This window comes from Corvus moneduloides, chromosome 5, assembly GCF_009650955.1.
Source record: "Corvus moneduloides isolate bCorMon1 chromosome 5, bCorMon1.pri, whole genome shotgun sequence".
Classification (NCBI taxonomy): domain Eukaryota; kingdom Metazoa; phylum Chordata; class Aves; order Passeriformes; family Corvidae; genus Corvus; species Corvus moneduloides.
The window spans coordinates 62892033-62913211 of NC_045480.1; the positions used below are offsets into that span (position 1 = coordinate 62892033).

Genomic DNA, 21179 nt, shown 5'->3' on the forward strand with positions numbered 1-21179 from the left:
GGGTGCGATGGCTTTGTCTGCAAAATAGTTTAAAACTACATTCCCGGGATGTTATTCTTGATCCATTAATCACCCGCGCTCTATATGGAGGCAGCCACCGTTCGCTTGGAAAAATGTTCCTGCCCAACGTGTCATGTTTCTTCTGTTGTTTAAAATAGAAAGTTCAGCCCCGTGCCGGGGAGGCGCAGGGCTCCGCGCTCCGCTGCCATTCATTATGCAACAGTTGACACAGAAGGGAAAGGCGGCACACGCCGCTCGGGCGCGGCTGCGGCCGCCTGCCCGCCGGGCCCCCGCCTGCGCCCCCCGGCGCCCGCCCGCAGCCCTGGCAGCTCGGCCCCGGCAGCTCGGCCCCGGCCCCGAGCGCGGGCACGGCGCGCCGCAGCCGGCGCCGGGCCCCGTGTGCCGGCCGGGAGGCACCGCCCGCCCCCGCGGTGCGGGGAGGCCGTGGGGCCGGCAGGTGTCGGGCCCCGCTCGCTGCCGCCCGCCCCACGCCGCCGCCGCCGGCAGGCGTGAGCGCTAGGGGGGAAGCGCCATGTCCGCTCCTGCTGGGCGACGTCCGTGCCGGGTTTTGCACCTTGTCCCCGGGTCTGCCTCACGGCCCAGAGGAGCTGCTGCCGCCGCTGCTGCTGCCGCTGCGGTGTTTACTGAGCGCTCCTGTCCTGATATCACTCCGCTGGCATGGAGGAGGAGGAGGTGGAGGAGGAAAGCATTTGATCATTGTGATGGTGGCAGGAGGAGCAGCAGCCAGCACGACAGAGCAAAGCGCTAGGCTGTATCAGCTCGGCGTTTGGCAGAGACTTCAGAGCGCTACTTTTTTTTTTTTCTTTTTTTTTTTTTTTCTCTCCAGCTCGGTCCGGATTGTTCATGTGTTTACTTCTCCCAACCCGAGGATTTGCTATTTAGGTTCCTGTTGAAATGCAACTGAGCAGCCAAAGTACTTTGCGAACACGGTGCGGCATAAACACCAAAACTTTTTTCCAGAAGGAAAATACAATAAGCAAGCGGTTTTGCCTGTCTTTTGATGCCGGGGAGTGCGAGTGAGTGTGCCGCGTGTGCCCAGCGTGTGCCTCTGCTTGGATGTGTGTGTGCGAACGTGCGCGTGAACGGGTGTATATATGTGTGCATGTGGAGGGGCGCGTGTTTCTCCTTATCCATGGGGAGAGAAGGCTTTTGGCAAAATCTCCGGAAATCTCATGGAATCTGTTTTGAAATAATGGATTATAAAAAAGAAAGAGGAGGAAAGGAGCTGGTCTGATATCTCCTGGAGTTTGCTAACCCGAATTGCTGCTGCTTAGTTTGTTGTGCTTTTCGTGTGTGTGTGTTGGTCGGTTGTGTGGCTGGCGATAACATTTTAGCACCTTCTCTCTTTATTTCCCTCCCCCCTTCCTTCTCTCTTTTTAATGTTTTGGAGCTTCTCGAGAGGGATTGGCTGGGGGAAAACAGAAACATTTGCTTGGGATCGCTGTTTCCCTGATACATGATGGTGCCCCCTTCCCCCCCCTCCCCCGTTCTCTAAAAAGTATCCCATCAGGACCCCAGAGGAGACTGCGTGTGTGTGAAGTGTAGGATAAAAAGTTCTACCAAAATAGTGTGCACGGGGACGAGGATGGGGGATTTTGCAGCCCCCGCTGCCGCCGCGAATGGCAGCAGTATTTGCATCAACAATAACCTGAACAGCAGCCTCAGCGGGGCCGGCGGGGCCGGTATCGGGGTTAACAGCACTCCCCATGGCCCTCCTGCCGCCGCTCCCGGTAACAATAACGCTAATAGCGGCGGCATTCCCAAGCACAGCACGGTGGTGGAGCGGCTGAGGCAGCGCATCGAGGGCTGCCGGCGGCACCATGTCAACTGCGAGAGCAGGTACCAGCAAGCCCAGGCGGAGCAGCTGGAGCTGGAGCGCAGGGACACGGTGAGCCTCTACCAGCGGACCCTGGAGCAGAGGGCCAAGAAAACGGGCACCGGCGGCGGCAGCAAGCAGCAGCACCAGAGCAAACAGCAGCAAGATGCTGAGCCCGCCACGGCGGAGCAGAGAAACCACACGCTGATCATGGTAAGGGGATGCGGGCCGCGAGGCGGAGGGGTCGCTGTCCACTCCGCGTCGCTCGCCGGGATGAGCTGGAGGTCGGCCCCGTAGATTGTCAAGGGGAACGGGGCTCGACTCAACTTAGGCGGTGGCAGGGTCTCTGGCGAGACGGGCAGGCGGGAGCAACTTCTCACGGGCTGGGGTGGAGGGAGCGGACAAACTTTTTTTTTCCCCGTCCCTTTAGAAAGGGTAGACCTGCTCTGGGGTAAGGGGGAAGGAGCAGTGCCGGGCGTGCGCCGCGGGCTGCCGAGAGCCGGGGGAGGATTTTGTGTGTGTGTGTGTGCGTGCGTGCGTGTTTCGCCACGGCTTCTCCGTGCAGGGGGCTGGCCGCCTTTAAATCCCGCCGCGGAGGAAGGTGGAAGGTGACTCCGCAGGCTGGGCTGGCGGCAGGAGGAAAAGTTGGGCAGGTTTCTCGCCTGGGCTGCCCCGGCGTGCAGCAGCTCGGCTCCCCACGCGAGCTGAATCTCTTCCCAAAGTTTCCTTGGGATTTAAGGAGCTTAGCGAAGAGCGGATGGGGGGAAGGGGGCGGGGGCTGAGCCGGTAGGAGCGTAGCGGCAAGTAGGAAGCGGAGTTTCCCACTCCCAGGGTGCACCGATAATGAATAATAAGAGGAGGTGCGGGGGGCGCCGGGCCCCGCGCTCCGCCAGAGCCTTATTTATAGCAGGTCGCGGCCGTCAGTCGTTCTGGTGGGGGGGGCTGGTGGTGTTCGTCCTGGCCGGCGGGGCCAGGCGGGCGGCTCTGCCGCGGGAGACACGCGTGTGTGTCCTGACGTGTCCCCGCGCTGGGGGCAGGGGTGCCCAGCGCTCGGGGGCGGGCACGGGGCAGCTGGGTCCCCGCCGTCTGCCGGGCGTACAATGGGCGGTGGAGACGGGCGGGGAGGAGGGGAGGTGCGATCACAGGGTCTGGTTTACAAGCCTCGCACGTCCCTCCCTCTCGCCTTCCCCTGCTGCGCGGGGAGGCGCGGCCGTGCGGGAGGGTCCAGCAGGGTGGCAGCTGCTGCCGGCCCCCGCCGGGGGAGGTCTCTCTGACAAAGCGGTGGGGTGGCGGCAATCCCGGTGGTGGTTCTTCCTCTCGCCCCCCCGTACGTGAGAGGAGGGAGCCTTGTGTTTCTCCGGGGCCGCGGCGAGCGTGCCCAGCCCCGGCCGCAGTGACGGTTCGGTGCCGGGCAGCTCCTCCCCTGCGGGACGCCGCGCAGCCCGGCGGGCAGCACCCTTCCCGCTGCCCTGCTGGGCGCTTTGCCTGCCCCCAACCCCGCTTCCTCACGGTGGGGTGGCTAGAGGTGGGGATCGCTCCGCCAGCGGCAAACAAAAGCTCAGCGCCGAGCACTGCCCCCGCCTCCTGGCCTCCCCGGGAGCGCAACCCCCGGCAGCCCGGCGCATCTCCAGTCGAGGCCAGCCGGGAGGCGGGCAGCGGGATGCGGAGGGAGCGGGGCCGGGGGGAGCACGGGCAGGAGCCGCACAAAGCGGCGGGGGTGGCGGAGTGTGTGCGTGTGCGCTTCGCAAACAGGAAGTAGAACGACCTCACTGACATCTTGTTGCTTTCCTGATGTTACCAGCGAGGCATAACCATGTCCTTCTGGCGCCTTTCCTTAGGACCGAAGCTTTTAAATACACGCTGCAGCGCAGTACTTGGCCTCGGCTTACACTATTCCCGGGACAGCAACAGAGTCACTCCCTAAACCCCACGAGCAGGGGACTAGCTTTTCGTCAGCCCGACTGTCTTTAGATCCCTTTTCACATCTCATCTCGTTTCCACAAGATACAGGAAAGGGACTGGAGGCTGAGGAGACGTTCTCAGAATAACCTCTCTTCAGGGCAGCGTTGTGGTGCCCTGTGTCCCCGTCCAGCTCCAGAGCAGTTCCAGTGCTTTTGGGCCCAGGCTAGTGGTGGGTTGTCCTTTCCCCTTATTCTCAAACCCCGGTGCTGAAGCAAGCATTAAAGCCAGGATTTTTAGATAGGCAGGTCATTGGTCTTCCCTTGAAAATGTGAGACGGAAAGCCAAAGCTATAATATGAAAGTTGTAGAAACAAAATAACAAAAGGAGGAAGTGCAGTTTCAGCTCTCACTGTTATTAGATTCTTTTAGGTTGGGACATTTGAAGAGCTAAGAGTAGCCTAATTAAGAGGTAGTTTGCTATGAAATTCATTGTAACTCAATTCCTGTGCCATGATCTTCATGTTATTTAAATATACTCAATGTGCCCTATGCTTTTAATCTTAAAAAGATAAATTCTACTGCCTTATTACAAAAAAAGACCCATTTCCTTTTTTTTAAAGGAAATACACAGATGTTGCAAAAAAATTTAGAAACATCATCTGATTTGTTTCACTTGTAAAGTGTTAATTACGAATTTTGACTCATGTCTAAGAACATTGGGGAACATCCATGGGAACATGAAAGCAATACTTAAAATCCAAGAAATTACTCTAAAGCAGTTGATAAGCATTTTCTCTAAGACACTTAAATGCTTTTTGCAGTAAAACCAAATGCAACCCCCCAAATTTCCTAATTTCTAGCAATCATAACAGAGTGGTAAGTATAACTGTTTATGTGCATCATACTTTTTATTTAGTGAAACAATTGAACTTAATTTAACTTTTTTTTTTTTTTTAATCACGTGAGAAAAAAGTTAACTACATTTAGGGATTTTCTCAATTTCTTTATTCTCTGGTAAACTTCAGTGGAGAGTTTTACAGTGGAATAGTCATAGATCTGCTACTGCTTTACTCTTCACACAAAAATCATTATTAAATTTTTTCCTCAGATTATTAACACATGATTTGGAAAAGAAGCTGTTGGGATTAAATGACTACAAACACAATGAGAACAGCAAGAAATGCATTTTCTAATTCTTTTTTTTAATCAAAGCAATTTAAAGGAAAGTAGTATCTGTGTGTGTGTGTGTGTGTGTGTGTGTGTGTGTGTCCTCCAAACTGAGAGATGCTGAGCAGGGAGAGGAGATGTGCTTGATCCCCAGTCACCCAACAAACCCTCCCAGAAGCTGGTGCTGACACATGCTGAGTGCCCTCCAGCAAGCTGAGTAAAAACACCAAAAACATCTTTAGAAGATGATTATTTAAACACACTCTGATTTTCTTTACTGGATGGAGTACAAGCAATGCAGTTTGTACAATGATTCTTTTTGCCACCCCCACAATCTGCACCCTCCCGGAGTTCATGGAAGGCACTGTGCAGTTTCCACTGTTTAGGACTCTATGTCAACTGACAAGAAGTTATCAATGGAAGCCTTTTGTCAAAATGGGGTGTAGGAGCATAGGCTTGGCTGTATTTCATGAGTTGCTGATCTACCCTGAATTTGTGTCTTGTTACAGAGAAAGTTTTCACTTGCTGAATTTTGAAATACCTGGATTTATTAATTCAACTTCTTCTATTGAGGAGAACAGTGGGTTACAGAACTAGTTTGCTCCCACGCAGGCATAGATTGGGGTGTGCACAGAAATTAAAATAGTTTGTAAATGTCTGTGGAGACCTTTCCCCCTCACCCCAGTTCAACCTGGCAAAAACCAAAGTTGTTTTCTGTGGTTTTGAGTTGGATTATTAAAATGCTGTACCAGCCTGGTTTTCAGAGGAAGTATTGGGAAAATTTGCTATTCATCCAAAACTCTGCTGCTCTTCTTTGGATTGGTTCCAGGAAATATCAACACAGTATATCAGTTCTGGGGTTCTTCGTGAGCTAATCTGCTTTCTTGTTTCCTTCTTTCAGTGCAAGAGTCTTCTTGGCTCTGCATCCATGTTATTGTGTGGGGTTCAGAGGTTGTATGTGTGTGTATACACACATTATATACAGAATAAATAATAAATAATGTATATTTAGTATATAGTAGCCAAATACATAATAAATACTGCAAATTATGTCACTTCTGTTTCTTATCCCTGTGACTGTTGTTCTTACATTGTTGTGCATTTTTTGTCCGGTGACATGTCTAATTATGACATGGCCTTCTAGTGCACATTTATTTGCATTGGAGCTCTCTTGTGAAGTATAAAGAGACTGGAGTTACTTTTTCCTATTTTAAGGTTCTTCAAGACTTTTTTTTTTTTTAATCTGGCATTATTGTGGGTTTGATACCCACTGTCTTACTGACCATTTTTAACCCTAAACCCAGTTCTTAGGAAATTGCGTTTTAAACACCATAAACCTAAAATGTTATTTAGATCAGAAAAATTAGTGACAGAAGTCAAATGACCTATTAGATCATCTTTTCTGTTCCCCTGCCAGAGCATACTATGCCAATTCAGAATTAGTTTAAAGACAGAGAAAACATGGCTGGAAATACATGGTATTTTCCAGTCCTGCTCTTCACCCATTCTGGGCTAATGCACTGCCTTCCAGCAGTTAGTGATCACACTGAACTTCTACCTGAGGGAAGGAAGATGGGCAGGCCACTCCTTTCAGCTTTCTCTGTGTTGGGATAGAATGGCATGTCCAGAATTACAGAAATTTGGTTATATGTCTTCCTTATTGATAGATATTCCACCACAGAAAAGTAGTTCCTCCCTCCACCTCAGTCTCTTCTTTTTGTTGAAAAAGGTATCCAAAGTGGAACATCTTCATTTGTCTTAGTGATTCATGGATAATGCCAGTAATGAAATTGAGTGCCAAAGAACGTTGTCAGGCTTGTGAGAAGTTTGTTAAAGCTTACACCTGCTGTATTTAATATGTACTTGTATGTATGTTCACAAACCTGAGCACATTTCTTGTGTTCTTTCTTGTGTAATATTGCTATTCAACTTACTTTACAGTGCTTAGGAGTTCATCACTTACACTATAGGAAAAGTCTATTTCTCTAGCATTGCAAAGATGAAAAAAGAAGATAAATTTTTAGATGTTTTGTTTTATTTTCCACAAGAGGTCAAATACTTGTAGCCCTTACTCATGGCTGATGACTAAGTAGGATTAAGCATCTCTTCAGTTAATAAGCTATGTCTGATCTTGTTCATACAGGGGTAAAGTCAGTAGTAAATACACAACAGGGATGATACCAGAATTAAATCCCAGGCCAGCAATGCTCCTTCTCTTTCGTAAGCATCATAGAAGGAGTCATTGTGTAACCCTTTTTATTTTCCTTTTCCTATGAGGGTGGATCTCTGTGTCTTTCTTACTCCACAGGCCTCTCCCACTTGTTTTCTCCTTTTCATACCAGCTCGCGCTTGATGCTTCTGTGTGATTACCGTCCTTTAGGACAAGGAGTTTTTGTGCTGATCTCCTTTTGCAGCTAGTCAGCACAAAAGGTTTCAGTTTAGCAAACTGAGAGGAATGAAGAGACTCTTAAAGCACTGCTAGCCTCTGATGACCTTTATTGCTCTGATGGAAAGTGTGTTCCTTTCAAAGATAGTGGGTTGGGTTATTACAAGCCATAGATGGAGCAGGGCAAGTTGTATTTTGACACAGGATATCCAGTCATAGTGAAATCTCAGCTTCAGATTGACCAAACAGAATGTGTTGAAAGTCCTGCAGTGAAGTTCTAGGCATTGTTAAGTTCGGGAAGAACAGCTTTGTCTAGAACACATCAAAAACTTGTTCTGCTAATGCAGAGCCAAAATTACTAAAATATGATTGTGTTAGGACAATTGCTTGCATTAAAATTAATGTCAATTTACAGTAACTTGACCTAAAGCTTAAGGCTTCACAAATGGCTTCAGCTGGTGTAACCTGAGCTGCCACCCCTGAGGAAGTCTCCTTTTTCCTGCTCTTGTCAGGGACTGTGTTTTCTGCCTTTGCTATGGGTGGCTCTTGCTTGTGTAGCCCCATGGCCAGCAGGTTCACTGAGCACGTAGGAAGGGCAGACACACTTTTTCCTTTTCTTCTGGGTTAGTTTTTAGCTGGATCAGATCCATCATTTGTTCGACACTCCCTCCCATGGGTAGCACAGCCTTACAACATCTTAATCCTCTTGTGAAACTTCACCCTTATCCCAGGATAAACATCTGGGACCTCTTAGTTCAAGCATGCTTGCATACATTGAGCCTCAGTTAAGTTACACCTAGTGTCAGTGCACAATTCTGTTCCTGAGCACAGACACTGAAACAGGGGAGGCTGTATGTAGCAAAGGAGTCAGGGTTCATTTTTATTTAAACACTTGCATGTATATGACATTTAGTTGCATATTACTCCAATGTGTATAATTCATGTGAGATGTGCTGGGATTGGCAGAGGTTTAAGAACAGGCCTGACAGCCAGTAACTGCTGACTGGAATCCTTCAAGAGTGTTGTTTTGTGGATTGAAATGTGAGGTACAATGTCTGACTGAAGTTACGAACCTGTAATCAGTTTTCCAGTCTGGGATCTCACGGGCTGTTCAGATAAGCAGCATGCTTGTACATTCAGAGGGAGTTTGGGAGCCTTAACAATTTGAAATACACATTTTCCTAGTTTGTCTAAGCTGGTGAATCACAAAATCATGTAACTTTGATTTGAGGGAAGCTCTTCTGCTTCCCTCTTACTTATTTTAGTTTCCCGACATTTGTAGCTCAAAAGTCACTACAAACTGCTCCTGTTTGTTTTCTGAATGCTTGAAACTCAGTTTCATAGGGCTTAAGAGAAAATGTCTTTTTAAACTTGCAGTAGTTAATAAGATTGCAGCTGCTGAAATTCTGTGCTTACACGAAGGGGGGCTTGAGCTGCCTTCTTTCAAGACTTCCCTCTTTCAGATTGATTTTGTTTGCCACCACACACCATTAAAGTTAGTGAGGAGATAAGAATAGTTCAATCTTCTGTTGACCTGAGAGAAGTATGTCCACCCATAGGAACTTTGCATTTTCTAGAAGTTTGTGAAAGTGCTAAAGCTAATGCTGCAGTGCTGTTGGTAGCACAGATCACCTATTGCTGTTTGCTTGCTATCAGTTCTTCACAACCACAGCACACACAGAGTAGGAAAGAGGTTTGAATTTATGACTTTCAGAATAAATAAGGGAATAAATAGAAAGATCAACAGGTCAAGGATTTTTTTTCTTTTTCTTTTTTTTAAATCACTTTCTGTAGGGTTTTCATATAGGGCTCTGTAGTGTCCTTTAAGTTCTCAGCTCTCATCAGCTGAAGCTTGGTGGAGTTGTGCTTTCACTGATGGAAGGTGGGGCTGTGCCTCTTCCCCTCCTCCCTTCTTCCCTCTTCTGTCTCCTCCCTACATTACTTTTACTGTATGCCATACAGGAGCAGTTCAGGTTTAATAGAACAATTCAACTTCATTTTCCTCTGCTCTTCAGATTCAGAGGAATAATTATTCAGTGCTGCAGTGAAGGTGTAGCTTTTCTGCACCATCTTTATGATGCTTTTGAAAATCTCAGGCCAATTCAGAAAGTCCTTGGATATTGTGTACCTTAGAAAAAAGCAGAGAATTGGTTTTTAACCTTACTCAGACCCTGGGCAGCATCACAACAAGAAGCCCATATGCCTGTGTATGTGTGTTTGTATAAACCAGTACCTGTACTTAAACACTGGTTTTTAAACTGTACTTCATGGCAAAGTGAAAAGATTTATGATCAGTTTTGATGGTGAAAGGGGATGTAATAGTCCAACAAGTTTAAGAATCATTGATATGTACCCATTTTCTACATATTCATCCTCTTTCTCTCTCCTTTAGCTCATATCCAGTCTCCTGAGATGTTTTGGCACTTCTGCCTTGTGTTTCATCTAAAGGAGGAAGGGAGGTGGCTATGGCAAATGAGATTGTAGAAGAGTTCTGGAAACTATGGGAGTTTTTTAATCATTTAAGGTAATTCCTTACATTAAGGAGGATAGACCAGCGCTTTGCCAAAAAAGAAACTGTTACATTCCCTACCCCTTCTGTTTATGCAGAATATTGTATTTCAGACTCTCTAGTATCTGCAAAAGTGACTTTAAATCTGACTGCCTTAGCTGGCACTAGTTGCCTTTGGACTGCTAAAGGGATTATTCCATTTCAGCTGTGAACTGTGCTGCTGTTCCTTTTTGTCTTCAGAGCTGGTGGCTGTTCTGATTTCTCTGGATTGCATTCCAGTGCATAACTGAGGCAGCAGAGGGAAAACTGCTATTGACATTAAATAACCTATTTTTAATGATATTTTTGGTAAGCGTTGCTATTCATTATACATATTTTTAGTTGTCATCAAAACAGGTAATGTAGCTTTGAAGGCTTTAGTGGACTTGTGCAGAAGACTATAGATTTCTGTAACTGAACGGGGGTCACATTATTTGAGCTCCAAATTGGCTGAAGTGTTCTGGTACGTAATCCCTGGCTGGATATGAAGCGGTGGTTCAAAATAATCTGTAGGTCCTTCTATTACTGCATGTTTCTGGGCTGAGCTTGCAGTCTTTGCCTTCCAGTAAAAGTGGAGATATCATGCTGAGGTTGTAGTGCTTTATCTCTTTTTTTTCTTTTCCTGATTTGTGTCAAGTAGTTTGTACACTGAAAGCTTTAAAGGCTGGACTGCTACAGTTTTGAAAATTTACCTGAGAGAATTTGGCTTTACATTTTTTTCATCCCATAGGATTTTGCTGGAGCTTGTTTTTTCTAACCCATGTTAATATGTATTCTACATCATGTAAAACAACAACAACAAAAAACATTTATTTTCTCTCCTCCGTTTAATTTACAAGACAAAACCACTTTATGGTCACAGTAAGGTTTACTGCCCTTCTCAGTAACACTTTTGCTGTGCAAAATTTCTGCAGTTAGTAGGGGGGATGGAGAATTGTGAATGTAGAATAGAAAAACCAAAATTAGTTTGGACTAGTAGCATTGAAAATTTCACCTATCACTGTGATAAAGTGTCCATTTACTTACACCCAGACAGGGGTTCTGGGAAGTTGGGCATGGACTATATTCTTTTCCACTTAATGGCGTCTTCACATGATACTGCCTTGGGGTTAATTAGATGAAGCAGCAGAAACAATTTGCTGCCATGAAACAGGGTAGTCTCAGGGCTGTAGTCCTACACCTACAGTCTGCCTGTGGTATTAATGTAGGAGGAAAATTAGCTGTCTAGGAGGAAAACACTGGGGTTTTTTAGGTGTGAGGTGAAGGTACATGGTGCTGTACTGGAGAGGAGGGACTGGAGGAAAGGGGAGGCAGAAGGTCCCATGTAGTTTGCTTTAAACTTCAGTAGCTCTTGTAATCAAGTTGATGTGAAAAACGAGGTTCACTCTCCTGTGAGAATTTAAAGGGTTTAATATAAAGACAATAAGAGACACATAAAATAAAGCAAAAAGGTAACAGCCAGGTGCCTTGGTGCTCTGCCAAGAGCACACCTGATGCTTGAGGTTAGTCCTTTTTATACCATTTTTACTGTCTGTTCTTTATGCATATTCAAACTTTTCCCGGAGCTGTTCTGCATGGCCACTCCTTGGTTCCGCCTTTTTAGAGCATGCGTATTCTTCTGCCTTGCGGTTTTATTTCTTTTGATTCTTGGGGTTGGGCTCGCTAGGTGAGAGTTGATAGTAGGATGGATCTCTTAATTCTCCAGACAGTCAGGGCTGATAGCAGCTTTGGGCCTCTTTGCCCCCCGGGCAGAGCGGTGATAGCGGCTCTGGGCCCTCCTGGCCCCCCAGTTCTCCAGGCAGAGTACCCTTGGGCCCTTTCGTTCTCTGGACAAAGTGTTGATTAGCAGCTTCTTGGGCCTCATCCTCTGTTCGCTTGGAGGTTATCTTACTTGCTCACACTTGCTAATATCCTTGCTGAAAAGAAAGAAAACTACATCCACACAGCAAAAAGCATTTCTAACAGTATATAATATCTACCTTAATACTTGCGAGAAGCCAATATTACAATATATGTTTATAACATTGATCAACAATTCAAAGTATCTCCTGTAATTTTGCATCTGCTGTCCTTTACAGTTCTGCAAAGACAGCAGTTTTACTCCCAGAATTCATGCATAGAAATGCAGCTATGCATTTCCATGGACAAACCAGTTCTAGATATTAGGAAAAGCTTCTTTGCTGAAAGGGTGGTCAGACATTGGATCACGATGCCCAGGGAAGTGTTGGGGTTGACACCCCTTGAGATATTTAAGAAATGTAGAGGTGGCGCTTAAGGACATGGTTTAGTGATGGGCTTGGGCAGTGCTGGCTTAATGGTTGGACTCGATGACCTTAAGGCTCTTTTCCAACCTGCCAGTTGAAAGACTGGTAGTTGTGGTGCATTGCTGGAGTTAATTTGGGAGTGAAATACTTTACACAGTTTATGGACCATCAGGCAGAACATTATTGGAAGTGTCTTCTAGTGTTATGGGTACTCTTAAGGTACTCTATAGGTACTCTTAACAGCAAAGTGATGATCCAAAGTGTAAAGGATGATGAGGAGACTATCTTTTCAATCCAATCTAGTCTGAAGAAGACATTGGTTGGCTACAGCATGGACTTGTATCAGCTAGGTGATAACTGTCCTTCATGTGAGGAAAAAAAAAGGGGGGCTTGTGTTAATTTTTTTTTTTATTTGCTAATTCCTTCTGAAAATTGATAAACTTGGTCTTTTGATAAAAGAAGGAAAAACATCATTTTGCTTGATCTTTACAGTACAATGGTTGCTTTTTTTTTTTTTTTTTTTGGCTCCTCAATGTGTTATGCTCATTTTAATTCCATGTAGAACAATAACTAGGTTAAATAATTATGAAAGGTCCACATAAAAAGTTACCACCATTGTGGTGTCTTGACTTGCATATGGGACTTGAGGTAACATTGAAGCAAGGAGCTTTGTCCAAGACAGACAGTCACAAGTACTTTTATTTTCCTTCTATCTGAATCCAAGTCTGGGCAATATGATAATAATAGTATAAGTTAGTGATGAAGAAGTTCAGTGGGTTTTTTTGGGGGGGATTTTTTGTTTATTTGTTTTTCCTTCTTTCTCAGATGTTTTATTTCAGAATTAGCTCACTTGCTAGAATCCAACCTGTTAGCACAACAGGTAGATAAGAGTATTAGCAATATTGGTATTTCTAGTGCAGTGGGTTCCATATGTTAAGTTTCGCTAGTGGTTACTAGTGGAGAAGACATTGTTTCTGGTTTGAAAATTATTTACTTCCCAAATCTGTGACTTATCTCTTGTGAGTAGTGAACACATGGTGAAAATATGTCATGAAGTCAAATAAAGGGTTTATGGGAGCAGGTTTGGACTGGCTAGCTTGTCCCTAAATTTGATGGAAGGAGCAAATTGTACTGCTTGTCTCAAACAACAGTAGAATTGTAACAAATTTTGACCAAAGTACTTCACCTTATGTTTTTTTCTCTACTTTTACAATATGACTTTTTTTTTAAGAGAAGGTTTTCTAAGCTCTTCATCTATAAACTTAGACATTTGTAAATGTAGAAAGATAATTGAGGCCAGTAAGTGAAAAACAATGAGTCATATACATAGGGCTCTGTAAGGAATGTAGCACAAACAGACTCATAAAATATTTCATAATCTTCAGAGATGCTTTTTGTTTATAAATACACAATTCTTACATGTTTCAAGATTCAGTATTTAAGCTGAAGATGAAATATCTTTCCTATTGTAAAGGGAAGAAACTAAATGCCTACAGTTGTATAAAACTTCTATTAATGTGATATCAGGCATATTTTTTAAAATTAGACAAGATCCATATTTTTAAAATTTTATAATACACAATTTTTGCAATAATTCATTTTATAGGATATTTTTCTTGCCTTTTGCCCTTGGTTTGATTCGTTGGGGGTTTTGTGAGGTGGGTTTTTTTTTTTCTATTCTTGGATGGTTTTTGGTTGGCTGGTTTTGTGGTTTGGAAGGAGAAACAAGGTGGTGCATCAGAAATGCAGGGACCTGAGGAAGCAGATGGTAGGACAGGAAGAGAGTGTGGGACAGAAGATGAATGGAACCCAGACTGGGGTAGACAGGGTGGAACTAAGCAGAAATCAGTTGTAATGAAAGGATAGAAATATATAGGAGGGTATTGGACTTGTTGAACCAGGCTGAAGAGTAGAACTTTGCCACTGCCCATGTACTTGGGCTTCACAAAGTCAGTGAGAGCACAGGTAATTGTAACGAACTCAGCTTTTGTCATGTAGAGTAGCCAGAGTTTGGTGTTGGGGCACTTAACAGGGACATACTCATGGTTAGCTGCAAATACCAGGCAAATGAGTTACTTTGGTTTTCTTGCTCTTCCAGGTCTTACATCCAGCAGACCATTACAGTGTGTTACGCTAGCTGATTTTCTGCACTGCTGTTAACTGGCTGGTGATCTTTGTTTTGTTCAGATTTCAGGAATGCTGAACACTTTCCAGTGACACAGCTAATAAATATATATGGGAATCATTCAGCAAATGTAAGCCTCTGGACAGCAGACTTGCTTTTCTTAGTTACCTGTTGCATATTCCTTGGAAGTCACCAGCGGTTCATGTGAAAACCATTGCCTAGGTAACTTCTTACACATGTGTCCATTACTAATGTGTATTTTAAATCCTTTGTGTCCAAATCCTATTTACACATTTCTAAAGTTGGTCAAGTAAGTGGTGTGGGGTTTTTTTCCTCCTGATGGATTAGCTTTGTTTTGCTATAACAAGCTGCATTTCAATGCTTCCCCCCCCCCCCCAATATGTCCACTGCTAATATAAATCAGTTTAAAAAAGTGATTGCTATGGCAGGTAGAAGGCAATGTGTATTTCTCAAACCAGTGGAACAAGTGGAAAGTATTTTAGGCGGTTTAGGCACAGCGTTTTGGTGGCTGGCTGTGATCCTGTTTTCTGATGGATACAGAGAGAAATGTTGAGCAGTATACTGCAGGCACACTCAACAGCAATGAGAAATTAGAGTTTTCCTTTCCCTTGAGTGGTACTGTCTCATATTTTGGGAAGGGAAGGAATAAGCTTCTGTCCCTGAGGTCAAAATGCCACACCAAACAGCCAGGATTTTTGGAAGATTTACAGTTCAATAAGCCACAGTTATAGTCATGTCCTCTTGTTGGCCAAGCAATCCTATCCATGCCTTAGTGCATGAAGTTGGTGCTTCAGATATTTGGGGTGATTTGCATATCCTTAAACAGGTAAGCTTGAAAATTAGTGCTGTTTTTCATCAGATCTATATGGGCCATTACTGTCTCAGGCAAAACAGCTGAGTTTTCCCACAAGAATGTCTTAAGAACTCTTCACAGTGTTTTGTAATAGGATTTGTATAATCAAAAATTAGATGGTTTGGGGAGTTGACAGAACTAAGTTTTATATGCCATATTTCATGTTTCAGTCATAATACTGAGATGTCAGCATTCCTCAATTAGTAATTAGACAATAGTAAATTAGACATTTCAGTAAGGGTATTTGTGTCGCAGAGTTGCCTTCTTTGGTCTGGAGGGTGGCAGAAGGACATATGTAACTGACTATGTGTTTTCAGCACAATGTTTTATCTGTCCAAGAAGTATCTGAGCTCAGTTTGGATAATTTGACTTTGGCCCTAAGGTAAAAAGACAAAGAACAATATGGACACTTATTCTTGGGAGAGCATGGGAAAATCCAACCATTTTCATACCTAGTATGTAGGCTGCACCATGAGAGAGACCCTTTCCTTTCCCCTGGGACTGTAGAACTGGATAGAAGGTCTCATGTATTTTGGTAATATTAAGTAATAGTGTGCGTATTTTCCTCTCTTATTATTGACAGTCGTGTTTTTGTGGTGCTTCTGTTACTTTTGTTGTTCTGTAAGTATCAATATGAGTCAATCTCTTATTCTTTGTTATGTTGTGAAGAGATTGTTTTTGTAATGAGATATTAATAGTGTTCTATAACTTCAATTTAGTTCATCTTTGAGACACAGAACACATAAGAAAAGAGACAAAGTGAAATATGTCTGTGGTGACAGAAGTGAAATCTTACTGGTAATATTTAGAACAAATTTGGGGGTATATCTTAGAAAGTTACTGCTGACAGGCAGAACCCAATACTTGCTAAAGAACTATCATAATTCCTGTAAGAAACAGAGTTTTGGCAAACTGTGTGGAAAAGAAGATGCTCCAGAAATCCGCAAATCATTGCTTACATTTGAGCCATTTATATGGATGATTTTTTTAATAATTTTTTTCCTGTCATATGTCAGCACTTCCTGGCCCTGTTTTCCAATAATCCCTATATATGTTTTATTTCAAAACCTCTAGAATTTAGAAAACCAGAGCTGCCATTTCTCACAGTTAAGAAAAACAATTTGTGTACAGGAAATTTCTGGAAGTCCTCTGCATCTCTGCCAGAAGAAAGCCCTCCCTCCCTGAAAGCTAAGGATCCACAAACCGTAAGCTATTAAAAACTAATAAAGACCTTAAGAACCACATGTCAAGTGCAGATTTAGGAGATATTAGATTCAAATGACTATTGAGGTGTGTTGGCTGGGCTCATGACTGAAAGGAAGAAGATAAAGGGTTTATGAGTGTGAAACCGATTTTTTTTTTCTGTTTTTTCTGTTTTTTCTTTTTTTGCTTTTTGCTTTTTTCCTTTTTCCCCTTTTTCCTCTTTTTTTCCCCTTTTTTCCCCTTTTTTCCCCTCCTTTCCCCCTTTTTTCAGGCCCTTGTTTAGAGTGTGATTTGATTTTTTTTTTCTTTTTTTCATGCACACACACACACACACACACTCTCCCCACCTGAAACACTGAATTTTACCTAGTTCTTAATTCAGATTTATGAGTTTTATTAGTAAAGTGAAAATTAATTTTCCAAATTAATTTCCTGCCTTTTCCCACCCTTCCCCCCCTTTCCTCACCCTTTCTTCCCCCTTCCCTCCCCTTTCTTCCCCCTTCCCCCTTTCTTCCCTTTCCTTTTCCCTTTTCCGCTCCCTTTTTTCCCTTTTCCTTTTTGTTTCTGTGGTAAGGACTTGTGTCAGTCCTTCAAGGGGAAGAGACACAAATCTTCTGAATTTTAGTGTTTATGACTGTTATTTGGTATAACTGATGTAAAAGCACATAAATTCTGTATTTCTAATTACTCACAGTAACCCTGTACTATATTTCATATATGTATGTATAAGTCACTGTATGATTGGTTTTGTTCAGCACAGGTGATGCCCACTGATGGTTCAGTTTTTATTAAGAAAAGATACTTTCACGTGTTCTCTGTAATAATAAATACGTTCTGTTACTCTATCACTCTGTAGCAGAGGATGTTGCATTAGTTTTTTAAGTGTTGGGGCAGAGCCACACAACTAAGTCTTTGCAGTTCAGTGGCCTCATGCTGAAATTGCTCAAAAGACAGTATAATTAATATAGAGAGAACCTTGCAGTGAGCAATGGATTTATTTATGGTAAATGTGTGTTTTGACAACTGGGACTATACTTTTAATTTCCGTTTCTAAGGTGGAAATTTGAAGAATTGGAGGGCTCTGACACTTCAAGAAAATTATGTGATTGGGAAAAGGCTTAATTTCCTCCAAAATCATTTTTCTGCAAAGGCCTTTCATCCTGGCACAGCTAAGTTAGTTTAATTCCTCCAAGGGAAGTGTGTGTCAGTAAAATCTCACAACAAAACTCTCTCTGTTTCTGCAATAGGGTTTACTGGCTGTTTCAATTCAGTACCCCCTATTACTGCATATGGATTTATCTCTAGAATGGCTCAGTCACATAAAGGAGATGAAGTTTCAGAAACAGGTCATATTTAAAAATTGTTTAGTGTTGGCTTTATTCTTTCTGGCTGAAGCTTCTGTCAGGTGTAGACCACTGCTTTTAAGAAAACTGGATTGTAATCTGGGCATCTCATTGAGCTGAATGTGTGGGAATGGAGAAGCGGCAGTATCTTTCCCAGCAGTGGTATGTGAAACTATTTTCATTTAGTGTGATGTTAGGAGAAATATATTCTGACCCATATAGTAAAAAAGGCTGCAGGTTTTCCTCAGCACAGCCAGAAAAATAAATGCATCTTGAATTTTAGTAGCAAATAGCCAGTGGCTTGGAAGGGCTAATTCCACACAGCCAGGAGACCCTGATGAGCAAAAATAAAATTAATTTTTATTTCAGTGCCTATTCTCAAGGTGATGCTAGCTCTGTATTTTTGGAGTTGTTACACCTGTCTGTATTAGTCCAGGAAATGAGGACCCATCCATGTTGGGTGAATGGTTTTGAGGTAGGGGAGAAAATACTCTAAAAAAGATACTGTACAAAATGTGTGTCTCTTTCATATTCCACCTCTCATATTCTGATTTTTATTTCATTTTTTTCATTTGGTATTTTTCTGCAGTGGTTTCTTCCAATGCACTTTGTTCAGTCTCTCTCACTCTGTGCAGTGGAAGAAAGATTTGACAAGAGCTTTAAAACAAACATAGTATTTCTGCCTTAGTTTTTCCTATTTTTGGCATGGACTGATGTGTGAGAAAGGCTCACAGGTTCACTGTAGCTTTGAGCACTTTTATATGGGCGTATTCCTGACTGCCCTGGTAGTTCAGCTTCTGCCCCAGAAAGCTGACAGAGGCAGCAAGGGAAGAATTCACTAAGACAGAAGAAAGAACCCCAAGGTGGATTATCCTGGTAAAACTAGCAGTTCTTGGTGTCTTTCTCAAGAACTGCTGCCATACTTAGTAAAACAGATTAGTCTGGGGAAAGGAAAAATCTACTGCCTTTTTTTTCTGCAAATAGGAGTGATGCTGCTCTTTGTGAGCTGAAGGAGTATACAGGGAGCCTAAAATTAAGCCATATCTGTTGATCACTACAGAGCAGTCTGAGGGGTTTCTTTCAAATTTCCCATAGCATAGTTCCTGTCACGGTGAAAAAACACTGATAGCAGTGTCCTACCCCTCTCATGCACTTCAGCTGGATTTTCATGTAACTCGCTTACTTTGATGGCATTAGAATAGAAAGACAAGAAACTTTGAAACAAGATCTAGATATTTAGAATATCATATCCTAATGCTCCTTTTCCTCAGGTCCATAAAGAACTCTTCTTCTCACAGGTTTTGAGGTGGTTATAGAGCCATAGAATGGGTTGGAAGGGATCTTAAAGATCATTTACTTCCAGCCCCCTTGCCATTGACAAGGAAACTTTCCACTAGACCAAGTTGCTCAAAGCCCCCATCCAACCTTGTGCTATTGTCCTCTGGTTACTTGCAGTCTATGTTCCAAAAAGATTATTCAAAATTGACCAGGTTAAACTGATGGATGAGGATGATATTTTTTTTTTTTTTTCACATGTCAGCTGCAGTTATTCTTTCATGACTCGTTTGTCATAGGTGTTTATTTCAGTTTCTCTGCTCAGGCCCTTGTTTGGAGTGTAATTTGATTTTTTTCCCCTTTTTTAACATACACACACATACACACACACACACACACTCTCTCCCCACCTGAAACACTGAATTTCACCTCGTTCTTAATTCAGATTTATGAGTTTTATTAGTAAAGTTAGAATTAATTTTCAAAATACAAATCAGATGTGAAAATAGGATAGCTTATGCTTAAACTTACTGTCACCTGTTAAAATAATCCAACCATTAAAAAAAGGCAACTGAGCACCATATTTATACTGAAATTTTGAAGGAAATTGAACCTGAAAAGGTTGATATTTAAGAAATATTCTGGAACAAGGGGGTCTTGAAATTCTAAACAAGGCAATAGAAGCCTTCTATGCTAATACTGACATGGCATCTTCATCAGTTTACTAGATTCAATTAGTTTATTTAAGGCTGAAAGCTGAGTGTGAGGACAGCTGGAGGAGATTTCTGCTTCCCAGAAGGTGAAAGCCAAGGTATCTATCTACTAATCTTTGAATATTTGTAAATACAGAAAAAAACACAGTTTGATGAACTTTTATTTTTACGTAACAGGTGCACTGAAGGTATTTTAAAAAATTAATTAGAAAACAGTATTTTGGTATATTAATGCAGAGTGGTTTGTGTGTTCGTGCAAAGGGGACATATGGAGTTGCCAAGTAACACACTTTAATAGTTACCAATCAGTAAGAATTGACCCTTCCTTAGAAAAACTAGTACAAATCCAACCATGCTCCCAAACTGATTTATTCATATCAGGATTTCCTGCTTGATACTTTAAATCCTGTTTAAGTTCAGCAATTTAAATCACTTTGATTTATATCAACCATTCTGCCTTCAAATGAAGTGGGAATGTGCTGGGACTGAGGTCCTTTGCCATTTAGCACTACACTTATTCTATCCTCCAGTTTTAAGTCGCTTACACTGTTTGACTGATACCTATCTGCACTTCCTTTGCTGTGCTCATCAGTTCAAACATCTTCCTTTGTGTGTGTTTTTTTAATGCTTATATCAGAATAAGGAAGGGGTTGAGTAGTTTAACAGGGTAATTTAGATGATAATGCAGCACAAATGTATAATTTCTACAGATGTTCATGACCAGTAAATATTTTGTATCACAATGAAACTTGTTTATATACAGTTAATTTCTTTGATGTATTTTCAGTTCTATTTGTTTTTTACTGGGCTAAAATTCAGTGAGATCTTGATGAGTTTTTTTTTTCTCTTTCTTAACTAGGCACATCAGACTCTGGCCCTCCCTGTCTCTTTTCCTTTAACTTAAAATCACAGGGGAAAATGGCACTTTTTCTACCCCAGTCTCTAGATCAGATGGGCTTTATCTGTGCTCAGCTGCCAGGTGGTGAAGGTGTCTTGTGGTCTTCAGACCAAGCAGATCTCATAAATGCACTATTCTACTCACTAGGGTAAATTGATTACTTTTATTTACTTAAGTTAGTTATGGTTTATGATATATCATAATGGGAAGGTTTTTTTGACTCGCCAACTGGCATTTTGGAATAATTTGTCATTTTGAGTGTCAAAGACATATAAGAAGGACAAAGTGTTCAAGTAAAACACAGAAGTTTCAGAGAAATTTAGTAGTGAACTAGGGGTCCGTTGATTTAGTAGAAGTGATTTAGTTAGAAGTGCAAAGTTGCTTTGGTGGAGGGTTTTGAAGAGCACACCACCAACCCCTCTCCCTGTTGAAAAACTAGTGAGCAAACATTGTGACAAAAGATATATTTGTGTTTGAATTGAAGAGTAGGACACCACATTTCACACCACGACATTTAATTAGAAGATGGGCTTGAGGGTTGTGGAATGCTGATATCATCTCCAGAGTCTCAGTTTCAGTGTTGATTGTTAAATGGCTTGTTTCCCTGTTCTTCGAGGGGAAGGAATCAAATGTAATCCAGAAAGT

The 21179-nt window shown here is 42.8% G+C and overlaps 1 protein-coding gene across 3 annotated transcripts in view; it reads left to right on the forward strand.

Moving 5' to 3' along the window:
- The first annotated feature begins 476 nt into the window (after positions 1-476).
- MAML3 (mastermind like transcriptional coactivator 3) overlaps positions 477-21179 on the forward strand; it is a 270289-nt gene continuing 249586 nt past the window's right edge. For 2 of the 3 annotated variants that reach the window (XM_032108897.1, XM_032108898.1), the window contains exon 1: positions 480-2050. In XM_032108897.1, coding sequence (XP_031964788.1) covers positions 1607-2050 — 444 coding nt within the window. In that variant the 5' untranslated portion in view covers positions 480-1606. Of the gene's footprint in view, positions 2051-21179 lie in introns of all 3 variants that reach the window. The other variant, XM_032108899.1, reaches the window with a different exon arrangement.